The sequence below is a fragment of the Polypterus senegalus genome, chromosome 12 (assembly GCF_016835505.1).
Source record: "Polypterus senegalus isolate Bchr_013 chromosome 12, ASM1683550v1, whole genome shotgun sequence".
Lineage (NCBI taxonomy): Eukaryota > Metazoa > Chordata > Cladistia > Polypteriformes > Polypteridae > Polypterus > Polypterus senegalus.
In genome coordinates, this window is record NC_053165.1 from 131453175 (window position 1) to 131477705 (window position 24531).

Genomic DNA, 24531 nt, shown 5'->3' on the forward strand with positions numbered 1-24531 from the left:
TTTCTCCATTTTCTGAAATTGTCTTTTTCTTTCACAAGTAGCCAAAGCCTTTCCAGGCAAAGTGAGCCACAAGGGGACCTTGGCAAAAATCTTCAGGTGTTTGCGGTATTAATATGGCAACTCTGATGTGACCTTTAACTATTTCTAGGATGCTGTAACATTAGGGGCAGCTTTCATAGCAACTCCCTAACCCCCTACCCAACCGCCAAAAAATAAAGGCGAAAATATACAACAAAATGGGGTCTTCATGGAATAAACTACAACTAAATAATCTGTTTCAAAATATTTCCTGTCTGTTTAAACAAATACGTGACTATATGTGTGTTTATTAAGTAATAAGTATTTATATTTGTATCTACAGTATCTGTGAACTTGTCACAGTGATCTGTACTTTTAACAATTGAACAGAAAAACTGACAAAGTAGGCGTGAAAGCAAAACAATAGCACAGTTTTAAACGCTGTCTATCATGTTAAAGTATCAAGCTGCAAGCACCGAGCAATCCCACCATGTCCAGTCTCTCTCTCATATCGCAAACCTCCCAGCCTCTCAGAAATTACTGCCCAAGTGCACCTCTGGCCTGTAGACAGGCTTAAACCTCATCTCTGGCGTGACTTCTGATTAAGGACCCAGAATTAGTGCTGAGCTCAGGGAGGACACTAGTTTTGTACCAGGGACCCCAGGTTAGAACTCTCTCTAGCAGCTCCTGGTGTCCTCACACCTTTCAGCCCTTATTTGGACTCCATGGCAGCTCTCTACTCTCTTAAAAATAATGGTTCCTTAATGGCACTTGATAGTTCTTTATTGAGTGGCGTTGTTCCTCGTAGAGCTATTGCTTGACGCACCGTTGCATTCTGGGAAGAGTTCTTTGCGCTTTGGAAAACATTCTAATATACAGAAAATAACTGAAATTGTATGGTAAGTTAGCTGGCAGGACACTAACAAACTAAGAAAACCTGAACTTCGCCTGTGGTATTGCATGCAGCAAGAGTCCATCTAAAATCATAAAGATGGCAATTTCACAAATCTGTCACCATCTCTTCATGGTTATTTTCTGTATGCAAGGTTCTTTCTGAAATCTTCATGTGGATGGGTCTTTTGGGAACCAAAAATGGTTCCCCCCTATGGCATCACTCTGAAGGACCATACGTGCACCTTTAGTTTTAAGAGTGTAGCTGCGCACATGATGGGGAATATTACAATCCTGTCCTGAACTGTGTGTTCCATAGTGGCCTGGAGGTGCTGTCACCCTGGCCTCACTCTCCCTGGTCAAAGTCAGGAGCACCGGGTGTCCTCTTGGCTGTCAGCATAGAGGTTTGCATTCCCCAAACTCAAGGTTTTGTGGAATAAACTTAAGAATTGTCAGTGGACATAAACGGTAAGTCAACATTGATGTGGCCAGGAGCAGACAGACACAACGTCCATAATCAAACCAACTCTGCTTCCTACAAAAGTGCAGATAGTGGTAAAAGAAAAAACAAATAGTGTGTGTCTGTGACACAGTGGAGGCTCAGTTTGTAGATTAATAATTACAGACATCGCTGCTTGTAAAGGCACATGCACAATGGTGATTACTGCCTGGAGTATTGTTTTCTTTTCTTGACCCCCTTTTGCAGATTCTGTTATTTTAAGCATCCACTAATACATGCCGTTTAAGGCATTTTCACACCTAGTCCGTTTGGTGCAGTTTGTTCAAACTCTGATGCGACTTCCCTGAAAGTCTGCTTTGTTTATGTAGATGTGAACAGGCCAATAACACTCTGGTGCAGACAAAAACAACTGAACCGAGACCCTTTGGAATGGAATGGGTGGTCTCGGTGCAGTGCCAAGCACACCCTGGAGAGGTTCAGATGAGGTATGAATGTGGCATGGCACCCAATCTAATTCTAGGAAATGGGTGAAACAGTACATGCTGTGGTAGTCATGTTAAGTGTGCTGTCAGTAATTAGCCCATTTCATTTAAAGCAGAGTTTAGAGATAACATGGAACAATAAAAATAATAAAAATTAAACATAAAGGTAAAAAATATGATACAATTCGCATAGAAAAACCTGCACAATTATCAGTCAATCAGAGCAAGCCTAGCACTTGATACATGCCCCTCACATGCACGATCATAGGCGGGGTGGGGATGGGGCGTAAATTCACTTGTGAAGGGGTCGAGCAAAACACAAACTGTGGCAAAAAACAAAAAGACCAACGATGACACCCCATATTATACCACCATGAAAGTGACAAACACAAGTCTGGTGACCTGTCAATGCAATTGCTTTCGGTTGTGATGTGGATACACTGACGTTGACATCTGTAGTAAATGCAAATCAAACATTCAAAAACTAACATTATTAGCAAATAGTTATAAGAGTTATGACAGTAGACTTGAGATGAAGGGCAAAAACGGCAAATGTATTTATTTAAAATTAAATCTGCAATTCAGTAAAGTGTGCAGAAAGTGAAGGGGTCTGAACACTTTCCGAAATCTGCCTTATATATAGAAGACATCACACCTTAGTGGTGCTCATCCCCCTGCACTGGCATTTTCTATTTTTAAGCATCCCCTACAGCCCTTGGGGGTTTTTCCCTCACTCTTAAGAGTCTTTTGGGCTCTAACAGCATTGCTGGTATAAAGGTTAGACGAATTCAATAGACTTGGGAGATTCAATTAAAACAATTCCTTTTTAATGTTATTTGTTTTACACAGAAGGCTAGATCTGCTCTTCACAATATGTAATTAATACAGTACACGCTACAGCGGAGAGATTCAAACAAAGATTCTTTCTGGTGGAGATGCAACATCTGACCTTGTAACTTTCTTTTAAACTTGAAAGAGACGATTTGCTAAAATGAACACGAATGAGAATGAGACACATTTTCTAGACAGGCAAGTCACAGATGCCCCACCACATTATGGCATGGTTTCTGCATTGTGTTTGATTGGATACAGAAACACTGGCTTTCTAGTATCCCTATACATACTGCAGACTTTCTATACATTGTCTTCTTTGTTTTGTAACTCTTCAGGCGGAGTGGTGGCTCTGAAATTACGGATCTGCACTGGCAATCGGAAGGCTGCCAATTCGAATCCAGTAAATGCCAAAAAAAAGGGGACTCTGCTCTGTTGGGCCCTTGAGCAAGGCCCTTAACCTGCAATTGCTGAGCGCTTTGAGTATTGAGAAAAAGCGCTATATAAATGCAAAGAATTATTATTATTATTATTAAAATCAGTCAGGGCTGAGGAAAAATATTTTTTTAAAAGCTTGAAGTTAGTCTATTAATTAACAAAATACAGACTTGAACAGAACAAGCTGCATCCCGGCATTCAAGACATGGTGAACAAATCCAGTTTTAATGCTCGTTGCTATGCAAGACCCTCTGCTGTTTTGGAATATGGACAGATTTCTTCTATAAAGGCAAAAGAAAGGAAGCATGAATCAAGTTATAGCACTAAGAGAGCAATGAAAAGACTTGACATCAGCCTTTGTCTGAATATGTGTGTCAATTCAAATCTTTTAGCCTGCAGATAAGGCGCTATTTTTTTTTTTTGGAGAATATGTCTCCTCAAAAGGAGATTCTATTACTTGCATATATTTTACAATAAAAAGAATTGCATTACACTGACTAGTGAATCTGAAAAAGTCAGACCAATTAAAGAAGAATGCCATCCACTGCTCCACTCATTGTCTTTGAAGGATTTGCTTTTCATGAATAAATATTCACCTACAGCATCACAGTTTTCTCTCTACAATATTTTGCAAACACACTGAAAATATTTTTATTGTGCTGTCAGGTTATTTACAGCTTTCTTTATAACCATCAGATGATCCGTCTGCAAAGATCTACTTCAAATTACAAAATCTGGGATTCTTGAAGGTGGAGGAGACACAATTCCTATTCATTTATTGTCTATCGCACTAATAGTCAACCAACAAACAACAGCGCAGAATAAATTAGGGAAAGAGATGAGCAAATATTCTGCTATGGCACGACAGCATAAAGCCAAGCTTGGATTTTAAGGGTTTTTTTTTTTTTTTATCTCTTTTCATATTTATTTTCATAGCATTAAAGCTCTGTAAGTGACGCACAATACCAAATGCAGTAGTTAATCAAAATACTTAACAGGAATATAGGCTATGCATTAGATAAATGATGTGTATCAGCGAATACATCACATTGGCTTACTTACTCTAAAAATCCCGGCTTGTGTTTATGCTCGACATGGGGTCCAAACTGAATCTGAGCTTGAATTCCAGCAAACTCACAAGCTTTATCAAAGGACACAGGGTGGGAACCATTGAGGATGTCATCTCGAGCCTGCAAGAAAGAAAGAAATTCCAGAGTGATTTAACTTAGTATGAATACCATACCACTGAAGTGATACCACTAAGCGATTTGTTGGGATTTGAACACGCACAAGTCTTCACCATGCATTTCCGCATAGAACAAATCACACATCCAGGGAATAATTTAATTAAACAATACAGGCTTGTGCTTTCAGTCATATTCTGAGGAGGAAGTGGTGATAGTGGTGGTGATACAGCAAGGGTAGGTGGCTCTGATACATCTTCATATTGTAGTACCTGTAACTTGTCAATGGTTTCAGCTCCAGAACAGCAGCAGAGGAGCACAGTGGTCAGTGCTGTTGCTTCATAGATTCAGCATCCTGAGTTCCAGTTATTGTCTGTGTGGAGTTTGCTTGTTCGCCCCTGCACTCCAGAAGTACACACTCATTTTAGTCCTGCATCCTCACAGACACGTATGTTAGGTTAAAAGGAGACTCTGACTTGGCCCCACTGTGAGTGTGTACAGTCTAGAACTATGCTGCAGGGTCACAAGATACTAACCCCAAGTTAAACAAATATGATAGCTTTAGAACTACTGTAGCTTGATTTCATATTTAAAAGATAAGTTTACATTTTTAGAAACACAGGCTCATTATAACACGTCAAAGTCAATGATGATGACCTACATTGATACTTGATCTGATGCTTATAGAAAAAGGGCTAAGCTATCTAAGCCCAGACAGAAGGCTGTTCAACTAAACCCATCCTAAGCACAGCCTCTTCTTAATGTCACTGCATTATATGAACTGTCAGAGAAAAGAATTCTTATTTGCATCGGCACTTCAGAATTAAGTAGAAACCTGTGGACACTAAAGCAGAGCCAGTACTAGTTGGATGACATGTGGAGGGTTTTGAGGTGAAATGGTGGTTTGTTAATTTCAGAATGTTAAGTTAAATGTTTAATTAATCATTTCAACATCTAAATCTAAGATTTTCTCAGAAAAATACATGTGCGAGGTGCACTATTTCTGTGAGAGAACATGTACAGCAGCAGTTGGACTGCACTGGCCTGTGACACTTACCCCAATTTCTTTATTACGTCCACCACTTTGATTCTGACACTGATGACTCGCATACGTTATGTCTGCATTAGATTTTGTATCACATATGATAGTGGTCTAAATCCTATTTGAAATATTCTGATTTCATATATATATATATGGGATTCGTGAAAGCAGTGCTCATGTTTGTGATGTGCCATCTGTTGGAATGAAAAATGCAATGTATTTTATTACTTTATGCATTACAAAATACATAGTGCACTGCAAATGTTAACTCTGAACACATTCAACAGAAGGGAACTGCAAGATGGACAGTAATCAGCTTATCCACCTTAATAAAAGGACAAGCGTCTGTGTGGGTGTCTGTGTATCTATGTGTCCGTCAGGTTGCAAGTCTCTGTTATATACCACTTGGTATGGGATTCATAAAAGTGATCAAGTTTATAAATACATTTTTTGAATAAAGTTTATTATTCTAATCTAATGGTTGCGATTCACCACCTGCTGGAATGAAAAATGCAATTTTATTACAACATGCATTACAAAATACATGCCAATAGATGGTGCACTGCAAATGTTAACGCTGAATACGTCCAACGAGAGGTAACTGACTGACAAACAGTAATCAGATTATCCACCTTAAAAAAGGACAAGTGTCAGCGTGTGTGTGTGTTTGTTTGTGTGTATCTGTGCATGTATTGCTAGGGATAGGAATAAAACTTTTAAAATTTGAAAAAATGTAGAAGGGATGACGATATAAATGCTGAAAAGGGTCTAGATAGGAGAAAATTGGTCTTATTGGTATATTTGGTTGTCCGAAGTTATATGCTATAAACATCAGCACGGCGGTGACTTTCTTGCACCCACTTGGGCCATATAAAAAGGTTTACAGTTGTAATGCTAATGACTGATAACGTCACGTGATGGGTAATAGAGGAGTGAAAACAATGATAAATCAATGCATACGTCGGAAAACAAAAGCCCGACACAACTAGGCTACAGTTGCTAAATCATTCCAATGGGTAGCATCCAGAGTCACATTTTCCCAACAGAATACTTCAACTATAAGAGTCAGTTTCACAAGCAACACCGAGAGAAGGCATCGAAATTGTGTAGCTCTACCCGAAGAGGAAAAGGCCTCCGCAAGGAAGAGGGTTGAGGATTTATTACTATACCAGACCAAGTGGACAACTCGTGTATCAAATAAAAACAAGGTCTACGTTGATCACTTGGATTTCATCCTGTCTTAGACACATAGCGCAACCTCTATTCATGAAATAAACTAAAATAAGTGCAGGTTTGCTTCACAAGGAACAGTAGTTAAAGATTTTCAGTAAGTATGGGGAAAGTCATTACTCTATATTTTGTATGCTGTAGAAGAGGAGTGTGTTTTGTATTGGAGAAGGTTACCAGAATGTTTTATTTTAATTAGTCCCTGAGGTACTCCAGTATCAAACAGCCACACAGGATAATTCAAACGATACGCAGTACCAACAGTCCAGCAGTTCACGGTGGGCACGAACCTAACAGGATGTGTAATAGCAGTCAGCAGTGCTGTGAGCATCATAAGTATATGAATGAAAACATAAATATATTAAAATTCTTTCAGACTTTTAAATTAAAGTAAGCACACACACTTGGAATTGATGATTTTAACACATTTGGTGATAAAATATCATCTATAGTAGCTTACCTTTAAAAAGCAGAGTGGAAGACTTAAATGCAACAACTACCGTATACATGAGCGTGCTACATACCACAGTTCTAATCTTCTCTTCGTGTTTCTTTCCTTTTACTGCACTGAGGAGGTCATGTGCTGGCACATCTTTTTGGTACATATCATATGATAGTTATCTTTTTTGATTTGACACTGTTGCAAATTTATCGAGGATCCTTGCTATTATTCATTGCCTTTGCTTTGTTGAATAATTTACGCCTGCCATACTTTGTGCTGTATTGATGCTTCAGCACTGTATGCTTTGAATAACAAAATTAAATTTCACTTAGTGAAGTGAAACTTTTTTCTGCACTAATGCAAAATTACTCCATACGTGTAAACTCTGTGTATGTGCTGAGCGTGTTCCAAAGGCCATTCCACTCACACCGCTGTGCTTTTTATGCATTTATATATTTTCAACAACTCATTCTGCCACAGCCTGCTGTGCATTGCTGCATACAATTAAGAGCTGGTCACAGTGAAAACACAACATAATCTACAATACGAGTTCAAACTGTGTGATAAAACGGTGTATTAAGAGTATGTGGAGTGGGTCACGACCACATCTATTAATAAAATTACTATTACAGTTTTGATTCTTCTTTTTCATTGTTTGCTTCCAAAGAGAAAAATATAAAGCATACCCACATGCCAAATGACACTTTCAACAGTTTTGCACACTCCATTAAATAAGTCAAGGCAAACAAGACTAAGTGGTTAAACCTTAATGCATTAAGATTTCGGACAGATAAATTTATTTCTCTAAAATGTTCTCTAAATCAACTGACAAATTAATGTGCAGAACTAGTGAGAAAACCTCAATGATCCACGCAAACCAAACTCAAATCTTGAGATGTACAAGAAAGCACAGAAAAAAAAGAGGCCAGATTTTAATAGCAATTTTTTTTTTTTTTTTGTCTCTTACATTCTGCAAGCAAATGAAACTGATATTACGAGGAGGACATAATTCAAGAAATTAGGACAACAATAAATCTTCCAACATTGTACCCACCATGTTTACCCTGCTTCCCCAGTTCAAAATTCCAATGCAGATCTTAAAGTTTATACAGAATTCTGGTTTGTTTCCCATTTAACATGAGGACAACATTCAGTTTCTGTGTGTACAGAGACATACTGCAGCTCAACATCAACACATTACCCAGCAACAATTACACACTTGTTAAGTTAACAAAGCTTTCCAATTTCACTCAAATTAAATGTTATGCAGGACATTTTTTCTGATTGACTGCAGCAAACCTCAAATCAAATCAAGACTAATATTATCTGTTTGTATTTAATTTAGGCCGCATTGTCATGTGAGGCATGTACCACATGACTTTTGACATAAACAGTATACAAACTTGTTTAGTTCATTAATTTCTTGTTATGACTTAATTTTGCCAACTTACATAAAACAAGATGAAAAATCTATTGGCCTTTAGTGTTTCAACTCCGTCTGCATCCAACGTCACTTATGAAAACATCCCTAAAATTTCTAACATTGGATTTTTAAACTTGGCCTGTTTGGATTCCTATGGATGTAAAGTTCCAGTATACATATACAGTACATAAAGTGTTCTCTGCACACACAAAACACATCTTTAAGATTTGTTTTTCTGTCATAAAAGGTTTATCCATTGTAACCACAACTTTGCTGTCTTTACGACCAGGTTAACAAGTGCACTGTTATTCCTTACTGTTTAAATCCCCGCCCCTACTATAAGCCCCGCCTTCATGAGAGAAGTGGATTTGGTTAGAGACGTCAAATTGAGTGAACCATCCCACCCATCGTTACACCAAATCCACTCATGGTTGTCTTCAGGTATTTATATTTTATACATCTGGTTCTGTGAGACAAGGATAGCATACAATTGTCTGTAACAACAACAACTGTAGGACACCACTTCCTATCACCAAGCCCTCCTTCCTGGGAAATGGATGCAACCTGATGAAAATGGTCTAAAGCAGGAATCTAGGCTGAAGTTAATAGAGCCCATCACAGGATATTAAGACATCAACACTCACATTAGTGAAATGGCAAAAAAAAGGGGTTGGAGGATAATTCCACAATAGCAACCTAAATAAAAGGAATTCAAATCAATGTAGAGAATGCTTAATTCTGCCTTTTGTTTTACTCAAATTAAATATAATCTCAGGCTAGAGTAATCTGTATGTGTATCTTGCAAGTTCTCATTGTTTTACATTTATTTCTCTTGTGACTCCAGGATCTTCTCATGCCCATAATCTTTGTGTTGAGGCAGACTATGATAATAAGGAGTGAGTGAGTGTGTGTGCTCATTCATCTGTCTTTGTAATGTATTATTATCCAATACCAACCCAGCAAACATGTACAAAGTGGCCCACCCATGGGCAGACCATGTGCAGTGTGGGCTTGGGAAAACCCAATTGAATACCATATTTGACCAAAGTGGGGATGCTACAAGAGGCTCCTTAGTGAAGTTCCCCTGGTGGCCCAAAATGGTCTAATCACTGGTAGTACAAGTTCAGCAAGTCCCTCACTGTCCCTGTGACGGTTTGGCGATGCTGGCCAATGTCACTGCCCCATAGTTTCTGAATTCTTGTTGTCAAAGATTAAATAACACAGTAAATTTATATTTATTGGTGGACTTTAGGTTTTGAATTGTTGAAGCTTAAACAATTTGAATCACTTTAAAAGAATTGTTTTTATATTAGCTAAAATTGCACTTTCATTTAATTATTATTGGTAAAGCTTTCATGTTCAGGGTTTTCCCACTACTTACAAAAGCTGGAGCAGTACCAATAAATGCAGAGACATTTTCTGTTGTGTAAGAATAAATAGTTCAAAGTCACTGTTTATTTATTCATGTTCATATTAATAATTAAATTCTATTTCTTCAAAATTACACAAAATTGATTTAATAAAAAACACAACTAAACACTAAAATAAAAATAATTAAAAAAAAGTTTCAAGGAAAGGACCAGTAAGAGTAGCTCCGTGCTGCCACACAGTAAGAAGCCTTGCAGGACTTCCCTAAATGGAGTTTGCATGCATGTTCACCCCTTGTCCCCCTCCAGGTGCTGTCAAATTGTCCTATACGGTGTGTGTGTTCACATTATGATGGGCTGGTGCCCTCTCCAGGGGTATAGGCTCCCAGTGCCCTACAACCATGGAGAAGCGGATGTAGAAAATGGATGGATTGACTACACAAGTGAAGACTTTTTAGGTTCATGATCAAATTTGGATTCCCTGTCTGTTTGCCCTCACTCTCCAGTGTTTTGGGGCCAATGTTGCCCCGATGTGCATATCCCATTTGGGGCATTGTTGGCTGCCCAGATAGGGATAACAGGCTACACTGGCCCAATGTCATTTTTTTTTTTTTTTTTTGCTGGTAAGAGAATGTTGCCTCCTTTTGCCCATGGCTTCTGGCCTGGACTTAAAATCCTTGCAGATGAATGGGGTGGTGAGGGGTCAGAGAACAAGCCATGGATCGTCTGTTTACACCATGCAAGACGAAGGACTAGTAAATGACAAAAGTCAAACTGCTGTGTGTTGCTGATACATGTCAGGAATGCAGGGTGGAAGTATAGTGAGGAAACTTTGATGACAACTAAGAATGAATGCCCAAATTTCAAAGTAAAAAAAGACTGGCTACCACTTAATGCCTTGTAATGAAGTTCCTTCTTGTTTCTTTATGACTGTACACAACTGATGTCTCCCTGAAACAAGAATATGTGAAATAGGAAATTAACTGGTTATTCAGATAAGGTTAATCAGGCAAGTATTAACATAAACTAATAAAAACAACATGCATTTTAATGGATCTGTTTAATACTGAACTGACAACAAGGGGCATATCAATCAAATAATTAACAGTAAAGAACTGGGGATTCAAAACACTAACACAGCAACCCAAAACTGTATGTACTTGCCAGTCCTACATCTGCCTACTGTACGTGTCCTTCTTCCAATGTGCGACACACCCTGCAGAAAAGGAAAGTGAAGGAGGGGCAAACTGACATTTGCCAAAGTTTGAGGAGCACCCCCACTTTATATTCTGTGTAGCTAATTGCCAGTTCCGCTTAATGAACACAATTTCTTTTACCATTCCACATTCTTTAGTTCTGCAATTGTAAATTTCCAAATGTCACAGCAGTCAAAAAAGACAGAAATGCATTTCAATCACATTAGATCTGAACTGTGAATTCCATTCATTAATTAATTTTCCAAAACAAGGTTTTCCTTTATAATGTCATAAGGGTCCAGAGCCTATTCCATCAGCATCAACAGGCTAATTCCTGGAATCAATACTGGATGTGAACCCCCGAGGCACTTATGACAACCTATTCAGGCCAGGCCAGCTCAGAGACCAGCTAACCTCATTGGCACTTATTTGGGATGAGGAACTAAAGCCAAGCCCAAAAGAAAAGTCACTTGTAGAAAAATGGAGGGAGAGGCTAGGAACGGAGCCCAGGTTACCCTGAACTATGACTTAGGAAGATCTTTTGATGGGGATTTTCCTAATCATTATTTGACAATTAACTGATCATTAAAACACAGTTAAAATATCATAAAATATACACACATGTGCTGGACTTCTGTTGGACATCAATGATAAAGACGAGAACCAAGCTAATTTCGTTTTAGATTAATTTATTTATATAGCATAGTTTAAAAACAACCAGTGGTTGACCAAAATGCTTTACACATATAAAAATAAAATTAATAAATTAATAAAAAATAAAAACATACAACAACAAATGGGTAATACAAAAGCAAAAATGCATATAAAAACATCTCTAAAACACCTAAAAGGCCCAAATAAACAAATGAGTTTTTAGCCTCAATTTAAAGCATTCAATGGTGGGGCTGATCAACCATGGAGAGGAAGACTTTTCTACAATTTGGGCCCAGCCACATAGAAAGCACAGTCACCTTTACGCCTCAAACAACTGTTTGGGACAGAAAGCAGCAGCTTATCGGCTGACCGCAGAGCTCTTCAAGGACAGCAGGAGTGTATTGAGGTCAATGATATAAGCTGAAGTTAACCTGTTCAAAACTTTAGAAACGAACAGTACAATTTTAAAATTGACTTTAAATTTCACAGGCAACCAGTGTAAAGATGCTAAAATCAGGGTAATATGACAAGATTTCTTTGTTTTTGTTAGCGGACGTACAGCTGCATTTTCCACAAGCTGAAGACGAAATAGCCCATTATAATAATCCAGATGAGAAGAAATAAAAGTGTGGCTTAACGCCTTAAAACCTCCAAAAGAAAACATGTGCCTGACTTTGCTTAAAGCTCTAAAGATAATAATAATAGGCTTTAACAATTGAATTAATTTCATTATCAAATTTCAAGTGAGGATCAAATAAGATGCTAAGACTTTTCACATAGGGTTTAATAAATGGACAGTGATCCTAGAGCACAGGCTGTTATTAGCAAGGTTTGGAGATCCAAAATTAAAATTTATGTTGTGTTCTCATGTATTTAAAAAAATTGCCAGCCATCCATTTCTTATTATTATTTAGGCAGTTGAGCAAGCATTTCAGTGCATCCAGACTGCCGATCTCAAAGGAAGGTACAACTGTGCATCATCAACGTAACAGTGGTAGGACAGCCTGTGCTTTTTTAGGAGTAACATGTAAATAAAACACAGCTAAGCTAACCTGTGAGACACTTCTTTGGGACTCAGGGTGTAAAATGTTATTGAAATCTTGTCAGTGTCAAATAGGGCCATAATCCATCATTAGGAAACTGATGACATTACTTTCGCCTGACACCACAAAACAAAAGTCTTCTGAATTGGCCAAGAATTTGTCCAAAATAAACATTTATGAGCAGTTTTAAAGGAATTAACACTTTGAGAGCTTTCCCAAATAAAATTATTGTTACACTTCATGGGTATGATAGACCTGTACTTTTCAAAAAAATTATCAGTAAAAATTTTTACAAGTGAGGAAATAAGAAAGTTAGAATATCATATATCAAAGGAAAACAATACTTGAGTTCTTGCACAACTAATAACATAGAGCTGCTCCCAGATTGACAGGGAAGAATGGAACAAACTGAACGTATACCTTGTTTGTCTTTTAACAGCTAAACGGTACTAACACAGTGAGAGCGTATATACAGTATCTCTATGCACCAATCCCCACCACCATAATAGTCCCCCTGTTTCAGATGCTTTCCACACTTCACGATCAGTGGTGACGTTTTCAACTACAACGTTTAATGACTGCACAGTCAGGAGTCCTAAATGTACAAGAGCAATGAAATACAAACATGGTGCACTCCAGCTGACAAAAATGAACCGAGACCAGAATCAGGCTTACCTGCACATAAAGCAAGTTGAGCTGAACAGGATCCCGTGAATCGACGTTCTGATCAGAATAGAAGAACTTCCGTCTCAGCAGCAAAGTTTCATTCTCATCCACCCCCTGCTCTCGGAAGGTCCGACTGTGATCAAGCCAGTTTACTGCAATGCAAATACACACAACCCAATCAATGCGCGGGAAATCTGAAATTTATTGCCATGTCGTGGCACTCGAATTTTCACAGAAAGACATTAGCCAGTTTAACATTTGACAAAGTTACCATTGTGACGTAAATGAAAGAAAAATATTTATTAAGTAGATCTTGTTATTCATCCACCACAGAAATACTTGCAGTTTAGCGGGAACCAAAATACATTAAAAAAAAAATACTGATACAAGTTAATTCGTCTATGTCAAAATTTAAAAAGGCTGCAGTACATTTCTGTCAAGTTTATTATCATCAACTAAAATTAATAAGACATTTTTGTCATCACTGTCCAGAAATAACAGCATGTTTTGGCAGTTCATTTCAAATTACTTTTCTACTAATTTTTTGTTCCAGCATGGGCTGGGAATGCAAAAAGGAAAAAAAAAAAGTGTTAACACAGAGGCCACCGAGTGTGATAAGCTTGTTACTGCCAACTACGCCACAAACTGCACAGTACCAAATAGAGCTTGAAGACTGTAATTGAATAAGTTAATGAGGCATATTGACAGCACGCTGGAAGTAGTTTAATAATTGTAGGCTCACTAAAAGACCAACTTCAACAGCTGCATTCATTTTTTTCCCCCCAAGATGATTATTAAAAAGAATGAATACAATACAAATATAAGGATGCTTCAAATCATGCACGCTTATAAAAGGACCTGATGTTTCTTTGCACTGTTTTTGTTTATAGTGTATCACTTTGCCATTATTCACATATACAATATCCTGTAAATGGAAAGTCATAAAGAACAGTGTCTAAAGGCAAGCCACATCACTTGGCAGAGCCAACATTTTGAAATAATTACCCTCAACTGCACAGTAGGGGTGAGAAAGAAAACATGGCAATCAGATATCATCCACTTATCCATTTTCCACATTCACTTTTTTCTTCAAATGCAGTGACATCAGTTGAAATGCAGGAACTATAGAGTGGGCATCGGGCCATTAAAGGGTGCACTCATGCACACATCCATACAGACAGTACATACATCACACTACCTAGACCAGCGGTGGGCAAAGTCATTCCTGGAGGGCCGCAGTGGCTGCAGGTTTTTGTTCCAACCCAATGGCTTAATAAGAAGCACTTATTGCTCAAGTAACACTTCTGCTTCTTTTTAGTTGTCTCGCTCTTTAAGAGTTTGAACCCTTTTTGCTTATTTTAGTCTTAAACAGCTGTATTCTCAGTTTTAAATTACTCCTTATTAGCAATAAGATGCAAATGACAAAAGACACCAACATTTCTCCTTTTATCTTGTTGCCACTTACATCTGTGTGTATTCATCATGCAATACTTGGTTTAATTAAATACCTAGAAGGAAAGTGAAGAGAAAAAAGTGAAGGACTGAGAATTACTCATCCATTTTAGACAACAAATCATATGGATGATATCCTTAGAAAAGAAAAGAAAATCTAGGATATGAGAATGAATGACCTGACATGGCAGAGTTAAAGTACTAATAAGTAATGAAATTAAATTATTGGCAAGGATTGTTTACCCATTAAGCAACTGCATTGGAGCAAAAACCTGCATCCATTGTGGCCCTCCAGGACTGACTTTGCCCACCCCTCACCTAGATTATTAAGAAGTGACAGGAATATTTGGAAGTGACAACTCCATCATCTTGCATTCATTAATAACAACTGCATGCTGTTCATTTCCTATATCACCGAAGTGGGAGCTGCCTCTGAATAGTTGCTATTAAGATGAATTTGTTCACTGTGAGTATTGGACTCCATCAAGGCTGTGTCTTGTTACCAATCCTGCTTGTGGCTTTCATGAATGTGAGGGTGTCCAGTTGGGGAGGATTAAGGTACAGTAGCACCACTGCTTTTTGCAGATGATATTGTCTTCTTTGTTAAATCTGACTGTGACATTTGGCACACACTTGAGTGATTCACTGCTGAGTGTGAAGCAGCTGGGTTGAGGATCAGAACCTCCAACTTTGAGGACATAGTACAGTAATCCCTCGCTATATCGCGCTTCGACTTTCACGGCTTCACTCCATTGCGGATTTTATATGTAAGCATATCTAAATATGTATCATAGATTTTTCGCTGGTTCGTGGATTTCTGCGGACAATGGGTCTTTTAATTTATGGTACATGCTTCCTCAGTTGGTTTGCCCAGTTGATTTCATACAAGGGACGCTATTGGAGGATGGATGGCTGAGGAGCTACCCAATCAGAGCATGTATTACGTATTAAATACAACTCCTCAATGATATACGATATGCTTCCCGCGCGGTGCTTCCCATACTTAAAAGCCCGAACAGTGTGTATTGATTTTTGATTGTTTGCTTTTCTCTGTCTCTCTCACTCTCTCTGACATTCTCTGCTCCTGACAGAGGAGGTGTGAGCAGAGCGGCTGTTCGCACACTGGCCTAGAGCAAGGGTGGGCAAACCTTTTGGCTCAGGGGCCACATTGACTTTTAAAATTTGACAGACGGGCAGGGCCAGCACTAGATGCATACATGTCAAATATAAACATAAAAAAGGCATTACAGTGTTAATATTTACATTCACTTTGAATGGGAACAGTGTTGTTGATCACCCTTTTTTGCCAGTGCATCAAAGTCTGGTGTTAGTTTTGTTGTGGCAATTCTCAGAACAGATCTGAAGTGTTCATGGATCAAGTGGGATCTGTGGGGTGCTTTGTTGGTGTTCATCACACTAAAAGTCTGTTCACACACACACACGTAGAGCCAAACAACACCAGCATTTTCTGTGCCATCTTCTGGATGTTTGGAAATTTGGCTGCGCTTAATGAAGCATAAAACTCATCCAGTTTAAGAGAGCTGAGACGTTTCCTTTAAAACGGTGTCACATTGGAGATCAATCAGTTCCAACTGCAACTCCCATGGCACCGTTTCAGGGTCTTGTGTGAAGGGACATGACACCAGCTGAAGTGACTTGTAAATTTTTCCAAAATCAGAGAACTGACTGTAGAATTCTCCATGCAGGTCGTCCAGTGATTTCCTGTATTTTTTCACAAGTCGAGGGGCCTCTTTCAGCGCAGCCAGTGTGGGGAAATGGACGAATGAGTTGTTTGACATTTGCTTTGAGAATAAAGCTAGCTTGGTTTTGAAGGTTCTGACGTTTGTGTACATTTCATGCACAAACTGGTCTTTCCCTTGTAGCTTCACGTTCAGCTCATTCATGTGTGTCAGTATGTCCACAGCAAAAGCTAAATCACAAAGCCAATCTGTGTCACTCTGCTCAGGAAAATCTCAAGTAGCTCCAAAAATGAGATAATCTCCTGTTTGAGCTACCACACTTGTCGACATACTTTCCCCAAACTTAACCAGTGGACATTGGAGTGGTAAAGCAAGTCCTGGTGATCAGCGTCAATTTCTTCAAGAAACTTAATAATCTGACAATGTTAAAGGGCCCTCGCTCGAATAAAGTTAACGAGTTTTACAACTGGCTACACTACATAGTTAAGCTGCAATACGGATTTACACAGTGCTTCCTGGTGGATTAGGCAGTGTAAGAAAACTACCTCCTGCTCAGGGTTGTCCTCATTCACCCTCTCCTGGATTCTTTTGAGCAACACAACATTTTTTCCAGTCAGATTTAGCGACCCATCTGTGGTAACACTGGCGAGCATACTCCAAGGTAGCTAGTGCCTATTGATGTCCCCTGACACGCTGTCATACAAGTCCTCTCCCCGCGTTTTCCCCTTTAGGGATTCCATGGCCAAAAACTCCTCCGTTATCTCAAACTTGTCATTAATCCCTCTGATAAAAATTAAAACCTGAGCGGTGTCCTTTATGTCATTACTTTCATCCACTGCCAAGGAATATAATGTAAATGACTTCGCTTTTTTGTTTAACTTGCTAGCTAAGTCTTCGTCAATTAGCTCAACACGGTGAGTCACTGTCCTGTGTGATAAGCTATTTTTTTTCAAATTTGTTCTTGCTCTCAGGACACAAGATACCTGCTGTCTCTACCATACACTCTTTGAGAAACTCCCCTTCAGAGAAATGCTTGCTGGTCTTTGCTAATTTGAATGCCAGCACATAACTTGCGTTCGTGTTTGATTTTTGGATGGCAGTTTGTTAGATAAAGATGTTTTGCTAAGCCAGCAAACAGGCTTCCAACCACTAAGCGGTAGCCGTCCGTTCTTGCATTGACTGGTTGTTAGCATAATTAGCATGCCTGGTGGAAAAGTGATGGCTGATGTTGTATTCCTTTAAAACCCCAACGGTTTCTTGGCAAATAAGACATACAGCCATTGACCAGACTTCAGTGAAAAAGTATTTAGTTGTCCATTCCTTATTAAGCACTCGGCACTCACTGCCGACTTTTCTTTTCTTTGGCCCACTCATTGTTGCAGATGGGTTCAGAGCAGTAGCAGAGTAATAACAAAGAGTAGCCCTAGCTCCACAAAATCAAGTATCACTGCGCCTTATGCGCCACCTGGTGGAACGCCAGGCATTACAGGACAAGGTCAAATGAATGCAGTCATAATGATGATATGATTTGGGTAATTCTGTACCAATCTTCAGCGGGCCGGATTAAAAACATCAACGGGACGGATGTGGCCCGCAGGCCATAGTTTGCCCACTCCTGGCCTCAGGGATACAGATGCTCCTCTGAAAAATGCTGAAAGACTACCTTCACATTGCTCCCTTTCTTGCGGCTGCTTTATCGCGGTGCTTCGCATACTTAAAAGTCCAAACGGCACCTATTGATTTTTGATTGTTTTTTGATTTTCTCTCTCTGTCTGACATTCTCTGCTCCTGACGCACACTCCTTTGAAAAGGAAGATATGTTTGCATTCCTTTAATTGTGAGACAGAACTGTCATCTTTATCTTGTCATGGGGCACAGTTTAAACTTTTGAAAAAGAGACAAATGTTTCTTTGCAGTGTTATAAAGTTACTGTCTCTACAACCTCCTGTGTTTCTGTGCAAATCTATGACCCAATCGTGACAATATAAAAATAACAATATAAAACGTATGCTTTTTACTTCTCAGATTTTCACCTTTGGCGGGGGTTCTGGAACGCAACCCCCACGATCAAGGAGGGATCACTGTATTCTCTCTGAAAAGAGTGGATTGCTCTCTCCAGGTGAGGGAAGAACAGTAACCCTACTGAAGGAGTTCAAGTACCACAGGATCTTGTTCAAAAGTAATCGAAAAACAGAATGTAAGATCAACAAGTAGTGCTGAAGTGGGAATAGAACCTAAAGTTTTAGAGCCTAAAACTTTTGGTTTACCGGTCAATCTACATCCCTGTCCTATGGTCATGAGCCAGGGGCAATAATTGAAAAAATGCAGCAGAAAAGATAGTTCTTTGTCGGGTTGACATTCCATGATAGGGTGAGCCTCAGAGTATGGCCGCTGCTTCTCTAGATCGAGTTGAGCCAGCTGAGGTGGTCCGGGCATGTCTTAAGGATATCCCCAGGACGTTTCTACTTGAGCTGGACATAACCTGGATTCATGGTGTTTTACCATGTCCTGGGTCTCCTTTTAGGCTGACTCATAAGCATGTACTGTGAAACCAAGGGAAGCACTCAAGCCTAAATGATGAATTTTGAGGTGAGGCCGGGTATGTGGGTGCCGGAAGATCATCTTGCCTGAAGAAGGTGCCTGAGTTGCCTTGAAAGCTGGCATATTGTAATCTTTTTAATTAGCCAGTAAAAGGTGTCATTTTCCTTTACTTCTCATTTAAACAAACTTAAAATGCCTCAACTTTCAAATTAGTTAAGAAAGGTCCCTGAATTTTACACCATATGTACATTTTCTAAATTGTTTAAACATTCAATGTTCTGTAAGAAGATACAATATGTTGTATCTTACAATTTCTCTATTGGCACCACTGTCATATTCTTCTGTTAACATCAGTCACTTTATCAATGTACTCTAGTGTTAGGTTTCATCCCTGGTTCAACTTACTGTATATACTCGCTCAAGTCGGGTCTTGAAACCTGAAAAATCGATCATAAAATCAGATCCGACTTATACACCACTTCAAAAATACAACACTTAAATTTTTTTTTTTTTTCTCTCCCCATCTTCTTGCCTCCTCCAATCTCGCACCAGTTTCATAGACGCATCGAATTTTGTTGCAGCAGCACAGATACCAATTTTTTCGCCACTTCAATGACTTTTAATTTAAAACTAGCTTCATATTTTCTTCTGATCAAGCACTCCATCGTAGATAAGGGTGTATGAGGTTGTGAGACACACAAAACAGTGCAAACGTCACTTCGGAATAGTTTGGGTATTACTCTGTGGTCACATAGGCACAATACATAGGAAAAAAAAGGCAGTGTGCCCCATGGTTACAGTCTCAGGCGGGTGTTAGCATATTATAATCTGTTTTACCAGTAGCATGAGTTTTCCGCATTCGATTTATATGACCAACATTATAAAATACCAGAAATTATACCGTAAAATCAAGCCCTGAGTTATCCGCGGGAGAACTTATATGTGAGTACATAGGGTATTCATTTTTTATCCTGTTGTTTTTTTCTAATTAGTCTGATAGTCTAACAATTAGGTTTTTCTTTTTCTATATTTCTTAAAGAAAATCTGTTATGAAGAACTGACTACCATTAATATTTTTGCTTTCAGTTAAGTGCCATGGCGTTGCAGCAAGAGGAACATCAGCAGTGCTACTTAACAGCCCAGCAATCCATAAGATGGATGCTGTAGCATTAGTTGCTACTTCTGTTTTTCGGCTCCCTTTTGACTGAGATTTTATAATTTAAGTGCTTCATTCCCTTTCCTTGGTTTTTCGTCCTTGGCTTGTTTAAAGATACAAGACTTTTGGATTTCAGACTTCACTATTAATTTAAGGTCTCCCTTTTTTTAAATGACACCTATATGATTCATATTCTTGATGCACACAGGTGGCGCAGTGGTAGCACTACTGCCTCGCAGTTAGGAGATCATGGTTTTGTGTCCTGGGTCCTCCCTGTGTGGTAGCGCTTTGAGTAGTGAGAAAAGCAGTATATAAATGTAATTATTATTATTATTATTATTATCCTCAAACCTACGTGTAATATCCAGTACTGTAGTTTTATGATGATGCATCTGAGGCCCACTATCACACCTTGCTCAAAACCAATTAAGTTATTAGTCTTGTGTGATTCTCCCACCCCAACACACACACGCACATTATATATATATATATATATATATATATATATATATATATATATATATATATATATATATATATATATGTATATCTATACTAATAAAAGGCAAAGCCCTCACTCACTCACTCACTGACTCATCACTAATTCTCCAACTTCCCGTGTGGGTGGAAGGCTGAAATTTGGCAGGTTCATTCCTTACAGCTTCCTTACAAAAGTTGGGCAGGTTTTATATCGAAATTCTACGCTTAATGGTCATAACTGGAAGCAGTTTTTCTCCATTTACTGTAAATGAGATGAGCTTCAACGCCGTGGGGGCGGAGTTTCGTGTGACATCATCACGCCTCCCACGTAATCACGCAGTACATAGAAAACCAGGAAGACCTCAAAAAGCGCTCAAGAAAACATGCATTATATAATTGAGAAGGCAGCGAAACAATAAGAAGCGGCGAGTGACATATACAACCATATTGATGAGTTCTGCTACTTCGGAAACAAAGCACGATGTAAACCTACACTTTAAATTAAGTTCATAGACAGGCTGCCGCTGGCGTTTGTAATTTAGTGCCTGCCCATATAAGGCCGTCCGTCAGCGGCAATCCAATAGCAAACTGCCACTAAATATTCACGGGTTAAGGACTGTGCTTATGCAGAGGAAGATGAGATGGTCAGGGTGGTGTTTGACACAAACTCAGCGAAACTGCGAGAGAAAGTTTTAAGTGCCAGGACTAAGGTAACATTAAATACAGCCATGGACATAGCACGAGATGGCACCAGCACAGCTGGGAACCTTCGATGCAAGTACACGAGCGGCTCACGTGAACTGGCGAGTGCACAGATAAAAGCAACAGTTCCAAAGAGCGCTGAACAAAAACCGAATTACACAATTGAAAAGGCAGCAAAAAATATGAAGCGTCTGATACATACAGGCATATTCATAAATGCTGCTACTGTGGAAACAAAGCACACGGTGGAAAAAGTCAATGTCCCGCTAAAGGAAGACAGTGTAAAAAACCCGTGCATGCAGTGTGTCAGGTCTCAGATAAAGAAGAAGACGAGCTGTTTATTAATGCAGTAAGAAGCGAATCGATGAATGAAACCTGTCATCTTTACAAGCGATTGACAAACACGGAATGTAACTTGAACACAACACATCCTACAAATACGAACCTGATTGAAAGAAATAATGATAATCAAATCCTTGATGACAGCAACACTCAGTAACACTCACAAAACAAATACTGTATATTGACAGTCATGTTACGTTATTTTTAAAATGTTCCCTTTTCTTTTTCTAGCTTTTTTAACACACTACTTCTCCGCTGCGATACGCGGGTATATATATATATGTATATATATATATCCCGCTCTACATACTCGAATAATGGATACTTTATTTGCCATCAATGATTGTTTTGGTAAAGCCATACTCAGTGTATTCATTAGATGAGCGGTAAAAAGTAAGAGCGAGGGAGGATGACTTATTGAGGCATGCAGGCTGTAGTGGCGTCAACTCTATCTGAATTGCGATCACATTTGAAAAATATATCTTTTCAAGTTCTATTTAGTCCATATGTGTCAAACTCAAGGGCGCGGGCCACATCCGCCAGTGTAATTATATCTGGCCCGAGATCATTTTATATACTGTATTATTGTTATTAAAGCCCGGGTATATGAAGCGCTGGTAACACAATAAACTACAGATCCCATAATGCAGCGCTTCGCGAAGCTAGAGTTATTGCACACTGAGTTTGCACGGCGCTTTGGTGACTTTGAAGAACAAAAAAAGTCCGTCTACATGCGGCTCGAACCTTGTGCATGTTTGGTAGCACATATCTGTGTGAGAAGCTCTTCTCAGTGATAAAGACTAACAAAACAGCACACAGGAGTCGCCTCACTGATGTGCACCTGCAATCCATCCTGAGAATCTCCACAACACAGAACCTCACACCAAACACAAACGAACTTGTGGCCAAAAAAAGATGCCAGGCGTCCAGCTCTAAAATGACATATGAGCAAAGACAACTGAATGATTTGATTTGTTATTGCACATAAGAGCGGGAGTCAACCGTTTTAACAAACAGCGTATTGCACTGATACGAAATAGCTGTGTGTGTATATATGTAGATATGTATGTATATGTATATATATATATGTTTATATATGTGTGTGTGTATGTATGTGTATATATATATATATATATGTATTTGTGTGTATATATGTGTGTGTATATATGTATATGTGTGTATATATGTGTGTGTATATATGTAGATATATATGTATGTATATATGTGTATATGTATAGATATGTATATATATATATATATATGTTTATGTGTGTGTGTGTAAATATATATATATATATATATATATGACAACAACACTCATCACTCACAACAGTGACAAAACAATTACATTGACAATCAGGTTACGTTATTTTCAAAATGTTTCCTTTTCTTTTCATTGCTTCTTTAACACACTACTTCTCCGCTGCGAAGCGCGGGTATTTTGCTAGTATTATATATATACAGTGCATCCAGAAAGTATTCACAGCGCATCACTTTTTACACATTTTGTTATGTTACAGCCTTATTCCAAATTGGATTAAATTAATTTTTTCCTCAGAATTCTACACACAACACCCCATAAAGACAACGTGAAAAAAGTTTACTTGAGATTTTTGCAAATTTATTAAAAATAAAAAAATTGAGAAAGCACATGTACATAAGTATTCACAGACTTTGCCATAAAGCTCAAAATTGAGCTCAGGTGTATCCTGTCTCCTCTGATCATCCTTGAGATGTTTCTGCAGCTTAAATTGTCCACCTGTAGTAAATTCAGTTGATTGGACAGATTTGGAAAGGTACACACCTGTCTATATAAGGGTCCCACAGTTGACAGTTAATGTCAGAGCACAAACCAAGCATGAAGTCAAAGGAATTGTCTCAAGGCACAAATCTGGGGAAGGTTACAGAAAAAATTCTGCTGCTTTGAAGGTCCAAATGAGCACAGTGGCCTCCATCATCCATAAGTGGAAGAAGTTTAAAACCACCAGGACTCTTCCTAGAGCTGGCCAGCCATCTAAACTGAGCGATTGGGGGAGAAGGGCCTTAGTCAAGTAGGTGACTAAGAACCCAATAGTCACTCTGTGGAGAGAGGAGAACCTTCCAGAAGGACAATGATCTCTGCAGCAATCTACCAATCAGGCCTGTATGGTAGAGTGGCCAGACGGAAGCCACTCCTTAGTAAAAGGCACGTGGCAGCCTGCCTGGAGTTTGCCAAAAGGCACCTGAAAGACTCTCAGACCATGAGAAACAAAATTCTCTGGTCTGATGAGACAAAGATTGAACTCTTTGGTGTGAATGCCAGGCATCACGTTTGGAGGAAACCAGGCACCGCTCATTACCAGGCCAATACCATCTCTACAGTGAAGTATGGTGGTGGCAGCATCATGCTGTGAGGATGATTTTCAGAAGCAGGAACTGGGAGACTAGTCAGGATAAAGGGAAAGATGACTGCAGCAATGTACAGAGACAGACTGGGGCGATAGTTCATCTTTCAGCAGGACAACGACCCTAAGCACACAGCCAAGATATCAAATTTGCAAAAACCTCAAGTAAACTTTTTCACGTTGTCATTATAGGGGGTTGTGTGTAGAATTCTGAGGAAAAAAATTAATTTAATCCATTTTGGAATAAGGCTATAACATAAAAAATGTGGAAAAAGTGATGCGCTGTTAATACTTTCCGGATGCACTGTATATATATACATACATACACACAAATGGCACTGTCAGCACACAATATAGTAATTAAGCACTTTATTGTATGAGAAGATTGCAACCATACAACCTGCACTTCA

General features: G+C 38.9%; 1 protein-coding gene across 2 annotated transcripts in view; it reads right to left on the reverse strand.

Annotated features, from left to right (window-relative positions):
- The window catches only part of tln2b (talin 2b), a 679676-nt gene that overhangs the window by 248913 nt on the left and 406232 nt on the right, over positions 1-24531 (reverse strand). For both annotated transcript variants that reach the window (XM_039773443.1, XM_039773442.1), the window contains exons 8-9: positions 13374-13516; positions 4183-4310 (exon numbers count right to left, since the gene is read on the reverse strand). In XM_039773443.1, the coding sequence (XP_039629377.1) occupies positions 4183-4310; positions 13374-13516 (271 nt within the window). The remainder of the gene's footprint in view (positions 1-4182; positions 4311-13373; positions 13517-24531) is intronic.